The 19,104-nt window shown below is 39.5% G+C and overlaps 2 protein-coding genes and 1 non-coding gene across 3 annotated transcripts; 1 reads left to right on the plus strand and 2 right to left on the minus strand.

Moving 5' to 3' along the window:
* Positions 1 to 167: 167 nt before the first annotated feature.
* Positions 168 to 11,199, minus strand: smc5 (structural maintenance of chromosomes 5). The gene is made up of 24 exons (XM_020089518.2): positions 10,917 to 11,199; positions 10,158 to 10,299; positions 9,877 to 9,929; positions 9,402 to 9,564; positions 9,087 to 9,221; positions 8,787 to 8,927; positions 8,542 to 8,703; positions 8,072 to 8,143; positions 7,442 to 7,697; positions 7,159 to 7,313; positions 6,739 to 6,852; positions 6,527 to 6,621; positions 6,272 to 6,404; positions 5,876 to 6,049; positions 5,560 to 5,729; positions 4,969 to 5,092; positions 4,618 to 4,740; positions 4,108 to 4,233; positions 3,862 to 3,957; positions 3,396 to 3,500; positions 3,176 to 3,295; positions 2,189 to 2,368; positions 1,684 to 1,779; positions 168 to 536 (listed from the first exon to the last, which is right to left on the minus strand). The coding sequence occupies exons 1-24, from the start codon at positions 11,057 to 11,059 to the stop codon at positions 402 to 404; spliced, it is 3,213 nt and encodes a 1,070-aa protein (XP_019945077.2). The 5' UTR covers positions 11,060 to 11,199; the 3' UTR covers positions 168 to 401.
* Positions 11,200 to 12,666: 1,467 nt separating this feature from the next.
* LOC138410646 (small Cajal body-specific RNA 2) lies at positions 12,667 to 13,030 on the minus strand. Its single transcript, XR_011243347.1, has one exon. It is a non-coding gene; the product is annotated as a small Cajal body-specific RNA 2 (non-coding RNA).
* Positions 13,031 to 14,370: 1,340 nt separating this feature from the next.
* Positions 14,371 to 17,909, plus strand: LOC109630554 (protein FAM107B). Its single transcript, XM_020088817.2, has 5 exons — positions 14,371 to 14,576; positions 15,902 to 15,929; positions 16,349 to 16,499; positions 16,583 to 16,727; positions 17,169 to 17,909. Exons 1-5 carry the CDS (start codon positions 14,553 to 14,555, stop codon positions 17,310 to 17,312), a joined length of 492 nt encoding a protein of 163 aa, XP_019944376.2. The 5' UTR covers positions 14,371 to 14,552; the 3' UTR covers positions 17,313 to 17,909.
* The last annotated feature ends 1,195 nt before the right edge of the window (positions 17,910 to 19,104 follow it).

Consider the following 19,104-nt stretch of genomic DNA (forward strand, 5'->3'; position numbering starts at 1 on the left):
AGAACGTGGGCAGCTTCTACATGAAGCTTTCAGTAATTTTCTAAAAGTGTTTTTGACACATGCTGAACATTGAAAGGTGACTGATGGTGATGATTTCTGAAACCCTTTAAACACAAACATCTGGATAAACAAAACTGTCAGATATAAAATAAAAATGCATATACCCATTTTAGATAGAAACAGCAGAACATTTTATTCAAATATATAAATATACAAAGAACTGTTGCTGCATGGACAAACAAATGTGCAAATGCTGCAACAAATCAGGTCAAGGATTATTTTTCTGTCAGTAAACCAGTTTTCTAAATGTCCGTCTCTTTTCAAATGGAAAACTTCGTCAGTACAATTTCATACCCCTGTCGTTAAAATGGTAAATTGTACATGGTACATTCTGGCTAGATTCATGCCTGGGCTTTCCTCTTCATCGCCCGTCTGATGAACGCCCTCTCGTCCCACTGGTTCGGAGGAAGCATGTGGGGACCGTTATGGACAAACAGGATGGTCATCTCATCAGCGTACTGAAGATTCTGCAGCAGCTGGAGATGCAGAGTGGGAGAGGAAGTTCAGGAAAAAACAGAGCACAGATTCATGTGTGCATAAACATAATACAGCAGATAGACAGTTTACAACAGAACATTTAAAAAAAGGACACATGAGTTGCCTGCTTACACACATCAATCCAGATATGACTCATTTAATTTAATGTCATGTGTCTGGAAATATTTACACTTATTCTGTTTCTCATATCTGTCTCATCAGCAGCTGTATTCTCCACTATCCACTATCAACAAATAGTTGCTAACTTTGTTGTTGTTTCTGGTTTGGGTCTATCACGATGAGCAACATCTTTTAATAACAAACACATTAAGTGTAGATGTTCTGAGACCAGGGTCGTAAAGCCCTCTGATACTGCTGACATTGCTGGGTCGGGCATTGACAATAGGTGAATCTTTGTCTTTCAAGTATATTAGTTTCAATCAGATAAAACAGCAATTTACTTTTCCAATAAATCATTTCTTCTTTGCTGCTCCAAAACAGCAGCAGCCACTGGCAAGTACAGTTTTTAGAGCAGCAAAGAAGTGATGTCTGGTAGTGGCGTGTTGGCCAGAGCAAGCTAAAATGTCAGCAATTTGGAAATATTTCACCCTGGAAAGTCCCACATGTAAAATGTGATGGGTACCATATGCAAGACTTCAGTTTTGCGGGATGGCATTAGTGTTGCCAGTAACAACACCAGCAATCTCATAAAGCATTTGAAGACCCATCCCACAAAAGAGCCCGAGGAGTTCACTAAGGCGAAGGGAAAAAGGACGAGCTGCAGCAGCAAACTATGGAAACATCATTCAAACCATGTAATAAATTCAACAAAGACAGCCCCCCCCCCATGCATAAAGAAAAACTTGAGTCCATTGTTCTGGACGGCCAACCCTCGTGTTGAAAATATGGGTTTTTTGTTATGAGTGTCAAACTAGATAATAAAAGATGTTCTATGTTATTCATTCTCTATATGTATTTGTTTTTCAAAGGGGTTAACCAGTTGACCAGTCTGTATCGGCCAATACTTAAATTGCATTGGAAATTGCAATTGGAAAATTGCATTGGAATCGGTATTAGGAAGGTAAATTGGTATTGGGACATCTCTAATATACAGATAGATATACATTAGAAGGTAACAACACTCACTTTGGGTGTTATGAAGAAGTACTGGGATGTGGTCTCTTTGCAGGCTGTTCGGACGACAATGTCAAAGACTCTCCTCTCATTTACAGGATCCATCCCCTACACAGAGATGAGAGACAGACTCGGTAACATCCAAACCAGTGAGCAGTGACTCTGAATTCACATCTGTGATTTATTCATAAAATCAAGGAGCGCAAATGTGTGACAAATAAATCAATCAATATTTAGCAAGTTACAAACTTCTTATACAATTCTTGAATACAGGAAGTTAATATGAACTTCAAATCAATCTGTGTTGTTGTTCATTTCAGAGACACGTAGAGAAACACTGTTAGACATTTTGTCCTCACGAATTAAATTGCCTTTTTGAGGGGTAAGGCTTGGTTTTAGGGTTAGAATTAGGTTTGGGTTAGGGCATGTATTTGTGGCGGATAGGGTTAGGGGCTAGGGAATGCATTATGCTATGACTGTCCTCACAACTATAGAGAGATGCGTGTGTGTTAGCTACCTGGTTGATCTCATCCACCACTCTGAAGGGGCAGCGGTTGAGCTCCTGCAGGGCCATGAGGTAGAGCATAGTGGAGACACTCCGTTCTCCTCCGCTCTGATGGTGGGCCGTCAGCTCGTGAAGGTGACTGCTGCTGTGAAACTTAACCCGAATACGGATCCCATATTTGTCGTACTCCTCCTGCAGTGGACAAACATCGCTGTCATTGTGTTGATACAACACATTTGAATCCAAACATGTTCTATGAATAATCCTATTCTTCCCTTTTATTCTTCATCAGTCCTCTTAGAAGAACTGGTGGGATCCACTATTCAGAGGTAAGTTGTATAAAAAAAAGCACAGTTTGAACTGTCTGATGTTTCAGTTTTAGCACATATGTCTGAAAATAAGAGACGGGTGTATAAAACCAAACATTTTCAATTTGGCCATGCATGAATGTTCACATTTTGCTCATTACTGAAACATGTGGCACAGTTTAAAAGAGAAATGGTGGAAATCAGGGGTTAAATATTATGCCCGGACCACATTGGATGCGTAAGTGGGACGCATGTGTCAGAAAGCAACTGCCTGTGTAAGCAGCACTGCACGAAAGAGTCAGGGTCTCGCCTATTGTCTGTGTTCCGCACGCAATTTACAGCAAAATGGACTGAAAATGATCTTTCACCACAGTTTTAATGTGGAATATGTAACAAACATGAATATTTGCAACACTTCCTGTACCAGTTTCAAAGGAAATGCACTTAAGCTAGCACTCTAGTCCATAGGCCTGCTTTTATTCAGTTGTCACACTGAAAACATCATGTAGCAGAACAGACACTCGTGAGATGCAGCAGCTCAACAATGGAGCCATCATGTGCTGAACATGCATCCTGCAACTCAGGCGTTAAGGTTTTAAAAAGGCCATATATAAAGTTTAAAATTTGTGCTCAAGTTATCCCCAAAACCTGCTTTTAACTCCTTTAATCAAGAGAGTATGTCTCCATTTACCTCGTTCTCTGTGTGCAGATCGACTTCACCTGCACACTGCATGGAGCGGAAGAAGTTGCTGAACTTGGCGTTTATCTGTTCAACAAGATGCTTCAGAGGGGTCAGCCAACGTTCCTTCGCCTGTGACACAAACAACGTCTCTATACATACATTTATACACAAGAACGATTTCTGTTATAATGATATTAACAATAATAATAATAGGAACATAGTCACAGACCTCAGCTATGCTCTGCCGGTAGGTGTTTAGAGCGTCGCTCTTATCTTGCAGATCTTTCTCCAGATTTTTGATCTCCTGCTCTCTTCTGTCGTACTCGTCAACAACCTTCACAGCAGAGAGAATTACAGTGACCAACATTCACACTCTGGAAAACACAACAAATAATTTGCTGGGCAAACTCCTCATCTTTTCTGATTATACTTTTCTGTAGATATTCTTTACATGGACGTTTTGAGTTCTAATGTGTCCAAATCCTTAGGATTTATATCATTTATGAAATGTTTCCTAATTATTGGTGCTACATTTGAAATCAGGACTTTACAAATACTTCAATTTGGGAGATGCTGCCAATCTTGGAAAAAAAATCATCTGTATTTCTTTCCTTGATATCCAGGCTAAGAATTTCTAACTGCCTTCTGAGACTGAACATAATTGTGTTTGTAAAACATTAAGCGCTCCTGCTTACACTTTCACTGAGGCCAGTGAAGCACTCGGCTCTGGACTGCTCCTCATTCAGCATGGCATCGATCTCATCCAGTGTGTCTGGCAGCTTGCTGAATGCCTGCATTAACATAGCATGATGTTGTTATGTCATTATACTATGTTGGTCACATATTATGTTATGTTGAAAAGGTGTTCACAGCTGCATTACAGGATAGTCGTCTATAGAAGCATAAAAGGGAATGCAGTGATAAGACTGCTCAGCACTTACGTTACACAGGTCTTCAGGTAAGGACTCATTCGGCTGCATCCTACAGATCGACTTCCCTCTCTTCAACAGGCCTTTGCATTGTTCTGTCAGCTGAACCTTCCTCTGCTCCAGACGCTGGCATTTTTGCTGCAGGAACACAAGGACATTCAATCCATTTAGAACGGATGCATGTAAATACCTTTAAGACCAGGTGAGACGTTTGCATGCTCCTCCCTACGTTTGTCATGAATCACACCTGTATGATTAAAAATAATAGTAAGTGTTGTGTTTAATTGCAGCTTCGTCTGTTCACAGCTTCCTTTCGTCCTAACGTACATGAACTCATCACCAGCTATCCAATCACAGTAGACTGGGCTTTTAGCGAGGGAGGACAGGAGCTGACTATGGCTGAGAGTCTTCTGCTGCTGCAGCAATGCATATTATAAAAAAACTCTACTCTACACCTATTCAAGTGATGAGCAATGTGTTATCAATCTATCCTGCTTCCAACTTTTATGTTAAAACACTTACATCCAAGGACTTAAGTTCTGAGACACCAGCTCTACAGTCATTCTCCAGCTTGGCCTTCTCTTCCGTCAGCCCCACCGTGTCCAGAGCCAGGTACACCTTCTGTATAGTCAGCTTGGCTCTCAGCTACAGACAGCAAAAGGAGCACGATGACAGTAAAATACATGAAAACAGACGACAGGCAGAGAAAAATCATGAGGATGTGTGCACATTCTTATAAAATGAAAAAAAGCTATATTCTTTCTCTGCGTTTGTTTAATTATGCAAAACCTAACATCTGCAAGAAAGCTATTCTAGATCTAGCTAAATGCTAATGTGAAATAAAGACAGATATCACATAAAAAAAAAACATACCTTCATTTGGGCCATGAACTCCGCAACGATGGAAACCTTCTGTGAATTGACAGCTGCAATTTTCTCTTTAGTCTCCTTCTCAATCTCACTCAGGTCAATGACACTGTGCTCCATCTGCCGGAGACTAAACACACGAGCAGGGAAATACGCAAATTAAAGGCTGATTTACTCTTTTGCATAAAATCGACAAGGACTGCAACAGCTACAATGTCTCTCACTGGCCACAGGGGGTCTGGGATGCATGTGGCAACATTCTTTGAGCTGCGTGTCCTGGGCCACATATGAAGGACAACCTACTCAGCTGAAGTCCTCTGACCCGCTACAGTTTTCACAATTAACCGATTTTTACAATTTTCAGCGATTGTCCCATCGTCAGTGAAAGTGACAAACTTTATGCTGCTCATTGGATGATTGGATTTCAAAGAACAGATGTGTAATACCAGGTCTGAACAGAGCCTTGGTATATTTATACAACAAGTATAAATGTTCACAATGGTGAAGTGTAAATCAGCCTCAACACGTCTTAAAAGAGATCATCAAAAACTTAAGCTATGTATGTAAATACAAGTTCATGTTACACCACAGATGTACCTATCTTGTTTGGTACTGATTTTCTGCTCCAGTTGCCTCTTTTTGCCCTTGACTTCAGAAAGATGCTTCTTCTCTGCCAACAACTCATTATCTCGACGATCCAGGCCGGCGACTTCCTTCTGCAAGGCCTTCAACCGTTCTTCAATGTCTCGTAACTTCAGTTCAGATGCCTGCTCACAGTGAGTGTTAACGATTTAAACTCTTGACAGACATTTCTCAAGGTACAGTACATATCGAAAAATGACAGATTTCAAACTAACAAATCATTAAAGAAGCGTTTTTGGGCAGTGCCATGATATTTGCTGCAGCATCACACCTTCATCTGCTGCTCCAGCTGCTGTTTTCCCTCAGCATCCACAGTGATATTGAGGTACTGAGAAGGGTTCAGTGCAGAGTTGCTTGTGATCATCTTCTTAGAGTACTGAGACCTCTTCACCGTGTACCTCTCCTCTGTCGTGTACAACACCTTGAGGTAGGGCTCCTCAATCACCTTGGAGAAAAAGCACAGAAAGTTTGAGTTTGGCAGATACTAGCGATCACCCAATTTGAAATTAAACCAGACAGAACTATTTCATTTAGGGGTGATTTGGATGTAATTTTATTGGTGGTGCCTTGTTACAGACATCACTGACATTCACTTCATCCAGTAAATCCTGTTTCTACCATCACAATTACTCAGTTCTGAAGACATTATGTGGAACGACGGACGTACCGTTTTGATCAATGCTTTGGTCTGATCGTTGCCCACTGGGACGTCATGCACTTTGTACTGGTTACAGAGGAAACTCATGACCTCATCAGGAGCATCGAACATCTCACGCAGGTAGGAATAGAACCCGAAACGCCTGCGGATAAAAACAGAGTTTTAAATTTGTAAGAAAATGGTCAGAAACTGAGATAAAACCATACAAATGGATACAGTTCATGTTGATTTTATTCTTTGTTACACTAAATATTTTTCTCTCACCTCAGAGATTCGATACTTAGGGAAGGCTTCTTTTTAGAACACGATTCCTCCGGGGCAGAAATGGAATTCACCTTCAAGTTCAATTTGTCACGGACCTGAGGGTAAAAACAATTCAGTTTTTGAGTTGGGAGAGTAAAACTGGATTCCTTACAATAAGTTGGAATCGTCGGACGTTAAGGTTAACTAGAATTTGTGCTCTATATCAAGCTGACCTCAGTCATGAACTTCTCCATGTCGTCTTTCCTCTGGAAGACAAACGATCGCAGGTCGTGGAATGGGATGTGACTTTCAACATACTTGGCATAAAGAGGATCTTTGACATTGATCTGAATAAGTAAGAAAGAATTAATACAAGGCCCCAGAACTGATTTTTTAAAAAGAATCACCATCCCAATACTGATCGGTAAACCAACCAGGTTTCACTTTCTGAAGGGAAGAGTCCTTACTTGTTAACATTATTAACATTATGAACTTGACTGAACTGTGTTTATTTTTGTATGTAAAGTATTGGAAGAATAGAAATCTGCCTACAATGATATCAGAGTGTGTAATTATGCATTAATAAAATGTTCTGAAACAATGCTAAACATGGCGATTTAAGTGAATCCCCCACATGATTCACTGATACTCACCATCAGCATCATGGGCTCATAAACATTCCCAACAAACAGACTTTTGTTCTGTCGGAGCCACTGAAGAGCAGAATGTGTGTCCCTGTGGCGTGATCGCAACTTTTCCTCTTTGGCCCTCATCATGTTGCTCATGTCATTGAGCTTCCTCTCCAACGCTGGCAAAGAAAATTAATAAACATAATCTACATGAAACAAACTGTGTGTGACAGACAAAGGCAGAGTTCAAGTGCCTGAGTATGCAGCATTATAATGTGATCCAGAAGACATTGTGGAAAACACTCACCCCTGGACTCAGCAAAGACGTTGTCCCTCTCCCTTCGCAGGTCGGCCTTCACTCCTTCCATCTTGGCTCTCTCCACCTGGATGCTTCTCAGCTCAACATTGATGGCATTAATCTGAGGGGTCACATCTGGTTGATCGCCGACTTTGGCGAGCTCTGTCTTCAAGTCGTCGATCGTTCTTCTAGTGTAGCTTATTCGCTTCTGTTGGTCCTCCTCCTCCGTTTGCTTGAGTTTCAGTGTTTGTTTAATATCGTCAATCTGCAGAGGAGAGTTGTTATTGTTCATGAAAAACATACAGCAACAGATCAAGGCTGCTTTGTACTCAGGCATGGACAACTTAAAATATATTAGGTGGGACTATACTGTACTTACAATACATACTATTTTCTAATTAACTGAAATAATTCCAAACCTTCAAATTAGCTGTTAATTTGCTTGATTAAATAAACATATGTTCAGTGAAGGAGGTGTAAAACGAACCATCAATACACAAGCAGAACATTCTTTGCTGCTGAATATAAGATGGAAGTACATTTATTGTATCATGACATGTTTGTGTACTTCACACAGTCAAAAAACGGATTCAATTTTGACTTTTAATGTTTTGTTCAGTCACAAAGATTAAGTCTCACCTCTTTGTGTTTTCGATCCAACTGATCTTGTTTCTGTTTGCATGTGTTTGATGCGTCTTTGATGGCAGTAGTCTGAAAAAAAGTTAAGCTCATCTTAACTGTCATGACATCACAAATAATAAATTGAAGTGTTCATTTCACTATAGAAAACATACTGAAACCCCTGGCCTTTGATTTCTAATGACAAAATTAAACCAAAAATGTTATAAATATTTTAATTTATTCCTGATTTACACTTGGTTATTTTACATTAAAGAAACTTTGTCTATAGTCGTAGGTACCAGCATGAGACAATAACACATCATTGAATGTTAGTGATAGTACACTGAGGCTGAAAGTAAATACGTTTAATTAAAGTGTCTTCTAGAGCTCGAACAAAAATAACATAACTTCCCACATTTCTTCTTTATGGCCTGACTGTGATACTTCAGATATATCACTCAGAGTTAATAAGATATTTAGATTTTTACCTTAGCCTTTATTTGTGCGTCAGTGGGCTTCAGTCTGTCGTCAATCTGCTGGATCTTCCTCAGCATGGGTGCCTGGGCCTGCTTCAGGGCAGAGAGCTGCCTTTTAGCCTCGTCCCGCTCCCTCTTCACATCCTCCAGCTCCTTGCGGGTGGTCTCATACTCCTAAAGCCAGAGGGAACGAATTCACTTTTAATCCGACTGCGTACAGTTGTCTCCCTTTCTCACGTTTTGTTTTAACCACTCACCACCCACGGTTTCTTCTTCTTAAGCAGCTCGATCACGTCAAGATGTCTCTTCTTTTCGTAATAACGGTTCACATCGAGTTTGTTCCTCTCATGCCTCTGCTTGGCCTTCTCCATGAAGCTGGCCTTGTCTTTAACAGCGTTCTAAAGGGAAACAAACCACAGCAGACACTGATACTGTAGGTGCAAAATTAAATGTTTTAAATACAGATGAAAAAATTGAATAATAGATGATGTAGAACTGTGATTTGATGTGTGTGTATACAATTGTTCTTGTATTTTTATAGGTTTTTATTATTGTACCTCCAGTTCTCGTTCCTTGTTGCGAAAGTTTTTGAGCTTACAGTGGTACTCGTACATCTCTGGTGGTCCCACTGACTTCTCAGTTGCTTCTAGCAACTCAATTTTGGACATTTTGGCAAACTCTCCCACTTTTTCCTTTAAGGACAAACGAACCACATCAACAGAAAAATGGTGAGGAAAAGAGTTAATCGGATATAACTTTTAAGAAAGATTTGAGGTTTTAAATTCCTAGATTTAGGAAATTACAGCACAAATAATTCTGTGCTGTTCAACTGCCTTGCCACATAACTTGATTAATAAAGCATAAGGTCATACCTGAGGCAGAAACTGGCAGAGGTTGCTAACTTGGATGTGCAGAGCTTTAACCTCCTCTTCCACAGTTTTCTGGTTACTGGGTCTTCCGTTCAACATCCAATGAGACTGATTGTTCTCCACGTGGATCTCTCTGTTAATCACCACGTTACCACCAATCTTGTACCTTAAATAACAACAAGAAGTGTGCTCCAACAATCAGGTAAACATAGCACTGGGGAAAATGGACAGAATGTTATTCAAATATTTTACATATAATGATACCATGGCTGATGTAACATGTTTTTTTTTTTATCTCTGAATGAGAATGAAGATGAATATCAACATGCTGTCTAAACTGGCTCCTCAGGACCATCGGAACAAATGCAACACAAATGGATTTCATCTGCTGTATCTAAAAGCTTACCTTTCCTACTAGACAAGTAACAACAGTTACTGTATGTGTGTGTGTGTGCAAAATTTATTTCACATAACTCACAGTTCAATCTCAATAAATCCCTTAGTGCACCCACGTTTGACATAAAGCCCAACCTACAAAAAACAAACAGAGACAAATCTTTTTAACAGGCATCATAAACATCAAAAGTTTTTGTCAGCTAATATAAGTGTATAATTCAAATAATGTTGTGTTAAAAAATAACAGTTGTGCTGTTCCTCTCAGCTGAAACCTTGTATGATGCAATTTAATGCACTCACAGACCTTGGGGGAAGAAAGCAATGCCTAATGAAATGTAACTTCAGTGTGGCTCTGCTGCGTACCTTGTCACCTCTGCCCAGGATAGCGGTCTTGCCTGCCAGGCCCAGGCAGATCGCACAAACAATGCTGGACTTGCCAGTTCCATTGGCTCCGACAATCATGTTCAGATTAGGTCCAGGATGCAACACAGAGAGGTCATAGGTTCTGGAATCACAACAGATACGAAATGTATGTAAAGACTAAACTGATTGTGAGACATGTGCCCCTGCTAAACAATCAAGTAGGGAAAATGCTGCAGTCACCTTGGTTTGATATTAAATGCTAAATATTTGTTTATCTGCATCTCATCTAACTGCTAAGCATGAATTATGACTTATATGACTAATTATGACTTATACCAGTTGGTCAGCCACCAGCTGGTGCTCATGACACATTGGCTTCACTTTTGAGCGGTCGTCCATTTTTAAATACTAGCTGTGTCCCAATTCAAGGTCTTCTTAAGCCACAGAGACCAAACTGAAAAGAGACACAAGCACTGGACGTCTCGTCACTTGCCAGCAGCGTTTTCCTCTTTGAAAAACGGTTTGTCACATAAGTGCAGTGGTAGGTTGGTCCAGGAGGGACCCACCCGTCTGAGTCTCTGTTTATCGGGGATGGAATGACACATCTACGTGACAGCTCGGTCCCACCTGTTTCACAAGCAGCCACCCAAGGCTGCAGCCAGAGGCCAGATCACCCGGATGTAACGGGCATACATGTTAGCTTAGCAGCGCAGCTAGCACAGGGCGCAGTTGACTGGCAGTTGGGGGGAGGTAACTCACAGGAAGTTTTTCATGGTGATGCGAAGTATGGATCCTTCCACGAACCGAGCCTCCCCGTCGAACTGTCTGTCCGTGGAACTGCTGGCGGCGCTGGTCTGTGAGCTGCTGTTAACATGGCTGGAGCGCGGTCGTTTGAAGGACATGGTTAAAAGAAGTGAACTAAAACCAGCTTCCTGTTTGAAGAGCTACATGTGAGCCTCTCCCTCCCGCGCTTTGCCCTGTTGTTGCTGACAGCTGGTTGGACAAGACTGGTCACGTGTGTTTAGAACGACGCCATCGTCAAAGCTCACGTTCATTATCGCGAGATATCAGAAATCCCCTGCTGATCGCAAACCTCTCAACTTAGGTTTTATATCTTTTATACCTGTTCTTTGTTATTCTGTGAAATCAACAGTCTACATGTCCCTTCACTACTATATTGAGTTGATACATTATTGTTTGGCTTATTTCCATATTGATAGAAGCTAATTTAATAAAGTTAATCCTGTCTGTATGGTGTTTATTACTCATGTTCAGAAAGACAGAAGCAAAGAAATCTTAATAATAAAATAATTTATTGTTAACAAGTAATATTTTATTAAGTTAATCATGAAACATTTTTGAACCACCTACTCTCAGCTATCCTTCAATCTACCGCTGGTGATATTAGTTTAATATGGACATCTGTAAAACAATTCCAAATAATGGTAACCCATGTACAAAAGAACTCTGGTTTGATCACAAAAAAATCAAAACTCATCCATATTTAAATTCAAAACTTCACAGCTCAAAGGTAGTTGGTTACCAGGTGATAAATATTGCATTAGTAATAGACTAAAAACACATTTAGACAATCGGTTATCAAATATACTTGTGAGCTCTATGGAGTAAAAAGAAATTACTTTTTACTGTTCCTTTGGATGTGGACAAAGATTTATTTTAAAATAGTGAAATTACACAAATAAAAAGTGATGAATAAAAAGCAACACAATATCAACTAAAACTTAAAGCTTTGAGTTAATACTCGTTGGTTATATATGACCAGGCCTGATATGATGGATTGTGTGTACACTCTGTATGAGAGCCATTTTAAGGTAGATGTAAAAGTTGTAACTGCAGACCTGCAACAACCCTTTTCTGATAAGATTATTAGTTTTCTAGGCCACTTGGTGGCAGTGGACACAAGCTCTATCACCAGAAGAATACTATTACAAATAAAGTTTAATTTATTCTCTGATGGCGAGTTCGGGGGGCAGAGCTTTTGAAATAAGAGGACTGAGGCACTAGAAGACCCATTCCAAGTAAAATCAGAAGACTGAGTCAGTATAGCTTCCTTTGAATCAAAACTTAAAAAGAACCTCTATCAAATAACATTCCCTGATGTTAACACTGCAATGGATGTGGTCATGCTTAAATCTGTCTCGTTTAGCGTTTATGTTGTTTTTACTTTTTATATTCGTCAAGCACTTTGTGTGTTATATAACATAAAGTTAAGAAGATTGAGAAAGGAAATTGTGATGAACTTTAAATTGATAAATAAAGATACTGAATGATAAGAGACTTTTCATCTGAACAGAATTTTGTGCCCATTCATAGGTGAAAGCATTTAGGTTCATTTGGCTTTTGCAGTTCTTCGTGGAAATCTTTCAGTCTCAGGTAAACCAGGTAAACCCTCGATGCTTCTCACATCATGGCGGCAACTTGGAGCGATATGAAAAGTTTCCAACACAGTCCTGGGCTCCTCCTCGTCCTCACTGCTGCTCTGTTGTGGTCAGATCAGAATCGCCTCTATACTCATTGTCCATCGCGGAGGTTTGAGATGAACTCAGCCTCGCAGTGAACTAGTATATCTGATCAATTCATCACCTCGAACCACAACATGAAGCAGTGGAAGGCTCTGGAGCTTTTCGTGATGCCGCTGCTCATCGCCTCGGAGGCTCGCGAGCGTCTTTCCTATCATCTCCGGTCAGAGCCGAGCCGAGCCCGACCAGATCAAATAAGATCACTGTGTAGGTTTTAAAACAAAGACACACTCTCTCACAAACACACGACAAACTCACGCTCACACGCAGTCGACACACACGCTCTTCCTTTCTCCCACATCACAATCATACGCCATTCATTCTATGGAGGAGACGGAACTTCCGGGGCAGCTTATAAAGCGAATGACCGCAAAGAACCATGGGAGAAACAAAAACAGGAAGTATAGTGCCCACGTGTGGCCACTAACTGAAATGATCTTCTCCTCTTTCTCCTTTTATTCGATATTACTTACTATTAAATGCAGAAAATACAGTTTTACACCCTAAGTTTATTAACACGGACAGAAAGTTCATTATTTTGAGAACAAAATGAACGTCACAGCAGAAATATTGAGCAAGAATATGGAAATACAACAAAACAAGACAAAAACAGGATAAAACACAATGTTGTAGACACAGTCAATAAAAAGATAAGCAACAGCAAGTTATAAGAGTCTGTCCTATTTCTATGATCTTTAATTAATTGTATCTTCTTTTTAAAACACCATTATCCTCTAATTTCCTTTTATACCTTTTGCTAGTTTTATTGGTGTGTTTTTTAATTCTAAATCTTTGTTTTTTGCTTTTCTCATTTCATGTCTTTGGTTTTCTTATAAAGCACTTTGAGCAGCTTTGCATTTTATGTATAAAAGGTGCAGTATAAATAAAATGTATAATATTATTATTGTTGTTGTTGTTAAGAAGGGTGTTTTATATTACATTTTAATAATTTTATAATCTATTATTCAATCTTGTTTTTACTCTTTTCTCACCTGTACATTTTTTTATTTTATGCGTCTGTGCTTTCTTGAGTTTGAGTTGAGTTTACCATTTAAGTGAAAAAGGCTTTTGCTGGAAGCTCTATATGCATCCCATCTGTTGTAAGATGTATGTAACTGTACAATAAGTAATAATTATCTGTATTGTCACAATAGATTTAAAAAAAGAAACAAACAAATACATAAGCAAAGGCTGTGTTGTGTCATTTAATGTTGAAGTGGTACAAACACATACTTGATGCTCAGAAACCATGGAGATAAAAAAAGTTTTTTTTTCTAACACAGAGAGACTTGTGAGAACTATTTGAAAATGCTGATTATTTCCATTTCTATGTTAAAAAATACTTTAAATCAAGCAAACACACCACAATGTATTTTAACTAATGGTTACTTGATCACATGTGTCCCAAAACTGAAGAACCTAGAGAAAAAGATATCTGACCAATATATTGTAAGCATATTGTTTGTTGTTTTGCCCGAAAACCTTCGGTTGGAGTCTCAGTCAGTATTAATGGGCTCGGCGGTGGAGGAATCTGGTAATAGTGCTGTGTTACTTTGGATTTAAGCTGCATTTCTGTCGGTGGCAATTAACTAATCTAGCGTCCTGTGACCTGTTGGGGTTGTGAGGTAATCTTGAATGGCGTAATAAGATTTCAGCGTCTACTACCACTATTGACTACTTCCAGGCAGCACTCTGAGTCTGAGGCTCCCTCGTCAACAGCAGCATGTTGGACCTGACCACAGCAAAGAAACACACAACGGACAACAGGTTACGTGAGGAGCTGTGATTCTTTTTAAAATGGACTGAAACAGGTTCACTGCTACTGGACGAAACAGTGGACCTCCACCTTCCTGCCATGGAAGGGTCAAATGCAAAAAAAGTGAGTTCTTGCAAGTTCATTTCTGAGGCCTTCACTACTGTCTGAGTGACAGGTCAGTGTCTGGCCTGGTGGCCATCCGTCACATGTTTAGTTGACTTCAGGTCAGGATTTGACTTTACCCTCAGAGAGGTAACATATAAGGCTTATTTTGACTTTATACAATATGTCCAACAGACTTTATATTCCTCTTCAAATGATCAACAATATAGATCGTCTTATTACAGGATGCCTTCACTGGGATATCTGAAGATTTATTAAGTGTGTAAATGATGAGCCACACATTTTTGTAGATACATTTCTCTTTCGTTCTCAGATCATTGTTGTATCACTTCAGAAAACTGATAGAGCCACGTCTTGCTTGTGACCATGTGACTTTTTAAAATCCAATTTTCAAACATGGTCATATTGTCGAATGATATAGGTAAAGGCAGTAAAGTTTTCTTGGAAAGATATAGTGTTTTAGAAATGCAAGGTATTCCTCTGACAGTAACACACACACTAACTAATGCACTATGGGGCCAAACATAAACTGTATTTTTTCTTTAACTACAATTTGAAATACAGCCGAAACATATAAATATTGCGTTTGTGTATTTGAAAAGTATCTTTAAAGGTTATGACAATATAATTCAGAGTATCTGTGCAAGAGAGAAGGAAACGTTTTGAAACATGAGGCTGAGTGATTTTGCTGGAATCTGTCCCGGCCCTGCAGGCCCTGTATGGAACAATGGCTTCCATCACGTTACACACCCGACAGGTTATCTCCCTGCTCAGCGTCCCTGCAGGACAGGACCTGAAGGCTTATGTCAGGGACTGGGATGGAAAAATGCACACAGGCCAAGGATCTTACAGCTTATAAACAGAAAAACTGTGGTCACACTGAGAAAGGCTAGACATCAACAGCATCTGCCATCTGTTCCCGGATCACTGTGATCCTCTCCTTAAAGTTATCTGGTTTCAGAGGGTGTGGCAAAGGTATTGTTACCATGGAAGATTATGTCACACTGTCCTAAACCAAGATATTTACATCATTTTTTTTCTTATTCACTCAATATAACAATATTCATTACAGTGTGGCTAAACCTAAAGTTACTGTTCCTCTGACAGTCAGAGTTGAGTCACCTCCAAGTAAACACAGCTCACCTGCTTAAGAAGCACAGCAGGTACTATCGCTTTTAGCCTTTATCTGATTACACCCTCAGTCCAGTCAGGTGAAGATCAACATAAAGATTTGACAAACCTGTGTCAGTGCATCACTATTAACATGTTTAACTCAGTCAAATAACTGACAGCTTATCTTTTCTTTTTCTGCTTTCACACGACAGAAACCAGGATATGGGCGTCACAAAAAAGGTACTTTAATGCACAATTGCTCGCAAATAATGGAAGTTAAATTGAAACAAACACGCATACAACTGACAAGACTGTGGACTCGAATATGAAGTATCCCCCAGATGTTAATCTATTAAACCTATCAAATGCTGCAGATCGATCAGTCTGATCAAATGATTGATAAATAGATTTTTTTGTTAAAATAAGCTTGAACCTGATTAAATCAAATCATCCTTGTTTTTTTCTATTGAATTAATTTGACTTCGTGACTCAAATAATCAAGAACATACAAATACTCAGTTACTGATTAACAGTTATTGTAGAGTCAAGTTTTGTCCTGTTTATTTCTGTAAATATTAGTTTTTTGCAATGTGTTGGTAGAATTTGTGGGACGTGAGGAGTGGTAGGACCAGTGATATTAGCTGCTTTGTGTTCCTCAGAGAATTCTGCAGGCCATCAGCCACTGTCCCGTCAGTCCCCAGGAGACGGCAGTAGTGATGACACCGTCCAGCCCAGGAAGCTGAACGGCTCCTCAGTGGACACACCGAGCTACCAGAACCTGCACCGCGAGCTGCTGCTCAGCCACAAAAGGTACAGGAGGTCAAACACTAAAAGCACCATTGATCTTCTCAGCATCAGAGATGGAGACTGTGTTTGTGTGTATTGACCTTTAGGGGTCTGCTGCTGGAGGAGAAACCTGAGCTAAAGCGAGTGTTGGAGCAGCGCAGACTGGAGCTACACAAAGAGGAGGAGATGGCTCGACGGAGGCCCTCAGATCTGGAGACAGAACTCCGCAAGAGGCAGCAGAAGCTGCAAGAGGTCAGATGCAACACACAGCTGAAAGACATTCAACCAAAACACTATAGAATGCAAATAAATTCTCTTTGGCCTGAACACATATCTGTTGTGGGTGTTACCATAAGGGTTTGACAAGGCAGGGATCTTATGGGCCAATGCCACAATGCCTACTCAGTAGTGGAAATTATAACTTTTAGTTAGTGTACTTGAGTACAATTATGTTCTCACACTTTGAGTATTTCCATTTTCTGCTATGTTTTGTTGGAACTTCCGTATGTTTCATGAGTAAATTTATTTTATAGCCCAAACAATATTTAACAGGTAGGTACTTTAAAGATTGAACCAGTGTCTCCCAACCTTTGGTGACTGTGACCCTTCACAAAAAGCCACGTGTTCATGTCTCTTTGAGTTGTTTGTCCAATAAATTCTACACTTACTCTGACTCGTGCTCTGTTTTCCTAGTACGAGCAGGAGGAGATCAGGCAGCGGGAGAACCAGCAGAAGATCCCAGAGTTTGTCCGTGTGAAGGACAACCTGAGGCGCACTCAGACATCGGAGCAGTTAGGCCTTCAGGCTCCCATCAGCCCCTGCAGCATCTCACCATAGTGGCCCTGAATCTTTCTGTTCACTGTTTTGTGAGTTGGATGTTTGATTGACATATGTGACACACATATGAGTCACATTTTAAAAAAGAGATGCACCAGCTGACTTCACATATCTCTATGGATTTAATTTGCATTTGAATACCATAATTTGTGTAAGGACAAACCAGGATATGTATAATCCATATTTAGAAATGTCCCAGTTTTGTTTTTGATGATTGAGTGGAAGTGCTTATTTTTTTTTATCATTAGTATGTATTTATAATATAAAACAATGTGGATCAACATTTGTTAAGGAAGAAGCTGCTACTGTTCAGAGGCTGGATTTTTTTATGTTTTCTATAATAATTATAAAAATCATTTTTTTCAAATCAGCTTCTCATGCTTCTTCGGGGTCACATCAGTCAAGCCTAATTCTTACTTTAATGGACCACTGTTGTGAAATTGCTCACAGACACATTTCAACAGAACTGTTTTGCATCATTAGAAACCCTGCCCAGTGCTACAGATTTGCATGTTTGTTTATTTGTTTCTGTCATGACTTTTTATTTGTAGCGTGTCTGTGTTCTGTGGAAATAAAAGGCTTTATGGTTTGAAGAAATGCAACTGTTTTGTTCACAATTCAAAGCACTTGGGATTGATTTGCATGCAGCTCTTCTCCCCGAGGACTCACGCTTCTTTCACATGGATATGGGACTTTGTTTAATTAGCTGATCCTTTCATTCCATCACGGGACGAGAGGAGAAAGCACAGGCCATCTGGAGGAGGCTTTTCAGGATACATAGGCCAGGAATACCCAAGGGCCTGGTTAAAGCACCAGAGACATTTGGGACTTTCGGTGAAGCCACTGGCTGCAGGCAAATAAAAGTCGCCTTTCAACACATAATCAATAGTGAAAGAAGTAGTCAGATCTATTACTAGTAAAGTAAAACTATCAATATCAATTAGAAATATCTAATGCAAGTATTACTGCTGTGTTTAAAACTGCACTTTGTAAAAGCTTTAAAAACTGCAGTGTTGAGGTGGAGATTATTCTAATTTACACGTATTATACAACAACACATTATAACCATAATTTTTTATATACTCATGATTTGACTCTGTACTTTACTGCATTCATATTACTGTGTCATATGCTCATCACATGATTTGTATGTAAAAGCTGAAACTTTGGTTATATAAATATATATAAACATATTGTAAATATAGTGGAGTATACTTCCCTGTGAAATGTGGTGGAGCAGAAGGTGCTCTCTGGTGAGGCAGCATTTATATCTATAAAGGGTTCATAGCTCTAATTAATGGCTCTATTACTAGTTCATAAATCACTGACTAATGCTTTATAGATCACATATTTGCCAGGTCATGGAAATTCCTCCTCCAATATGGTACTTTTTTTTTCATTAGGGAGACCCCTCCAGTGAAACGCTTGACCAGTCACCTTTGGGAAAAGGGCATCTGGACCAAAATTGAGTTACAAACAGATTATTCAAATCTAAAAACTTGATGTGTTATTAGAAGTCTTTCTATTGATTGTATTTACATTTACAGTGGATGAGTAATTTTGCTGATAGCTTATAACAAAATGAGAAACCCTTTAACATTTCTTAATGACTTTATGGTTAGGAGGGTTCTCATGTGTCATGATGGAGGAGGACCGAAATGTTATCGTGTTCAATGACACACAACTGATCAATAAGATATTACTAAACAATCTATTAGACAGATAGATAGATAGATACCATTAATAAAACCAGTTTTATTTATACCGCCCATATTCACGAATCAAAATCTGC

Source organism: Paralichthys olivaceus, chromosome 6, assembly GCF_024713975.1.
Source record: "Paralichthys olivaceus isolate ysfri-2021 chromosome 6, ASM2471397v2, whole genome shotgun sequence".
NCBI classification, from domain to species: domain Eukaryota; kingdom Metazoa; phylum Chordata; class Actinopteri; order Pleuronectiformes; family Paralichthyidae; genus Paralichthys; species Paralichthys olivaceus.

What these genes read in the sequence shown, in the direction of transcription:
- smc5 (XM_020089518.2), bottom strand. Translation starts at nt 11,059, where the DNA reads ATGTCCTTCAAACGACCGCGCTCCAGCCATGTTAACAGCAGCTCACAG. An exon ending in CGTCTTTGCTGAGTCCAGGG is followed by an intron (nt 7,314 to 7,441) that starts GTGAGTGTTTTC and finishes TTTCTTTGCCAG; the next exon opens with CGTTGGAGAGGAAGCTCAAT. An exon ending in TGGTGGATGAGATCAACCAG is followed by an intron (nt 1,780 to 2,188) that starts GTAGCTAACACA and finishes ATCTCTGTGTAG; the next exon opens with GGGATGGATCCTGTAAATGA.
- LOC109630554 (XM_020088817.2), top strand. Translation starts at nt 14,553, where the DNA reads ATGGAAGGGTCAAATGCAAAAAAA. An exon ending in ATATGGGCGTCACAAAAAAG is followed by an intron (nt 15,930 to 16,348) that starts GTACTTTAATGC and finishes TGTGTTCCTCAG; the next exon opens with AGAATTCTGCAGGCCATCAG. An exon ending in GGCAGCAGAAGCTGCAAGAG is followed by an intron (nt 16,728 to 17,168) that starts GTCAGATGCAAC and finishes CTGTTTTCCTAG; the next exon opens with TACGAGCAGGAGGAGATCAG.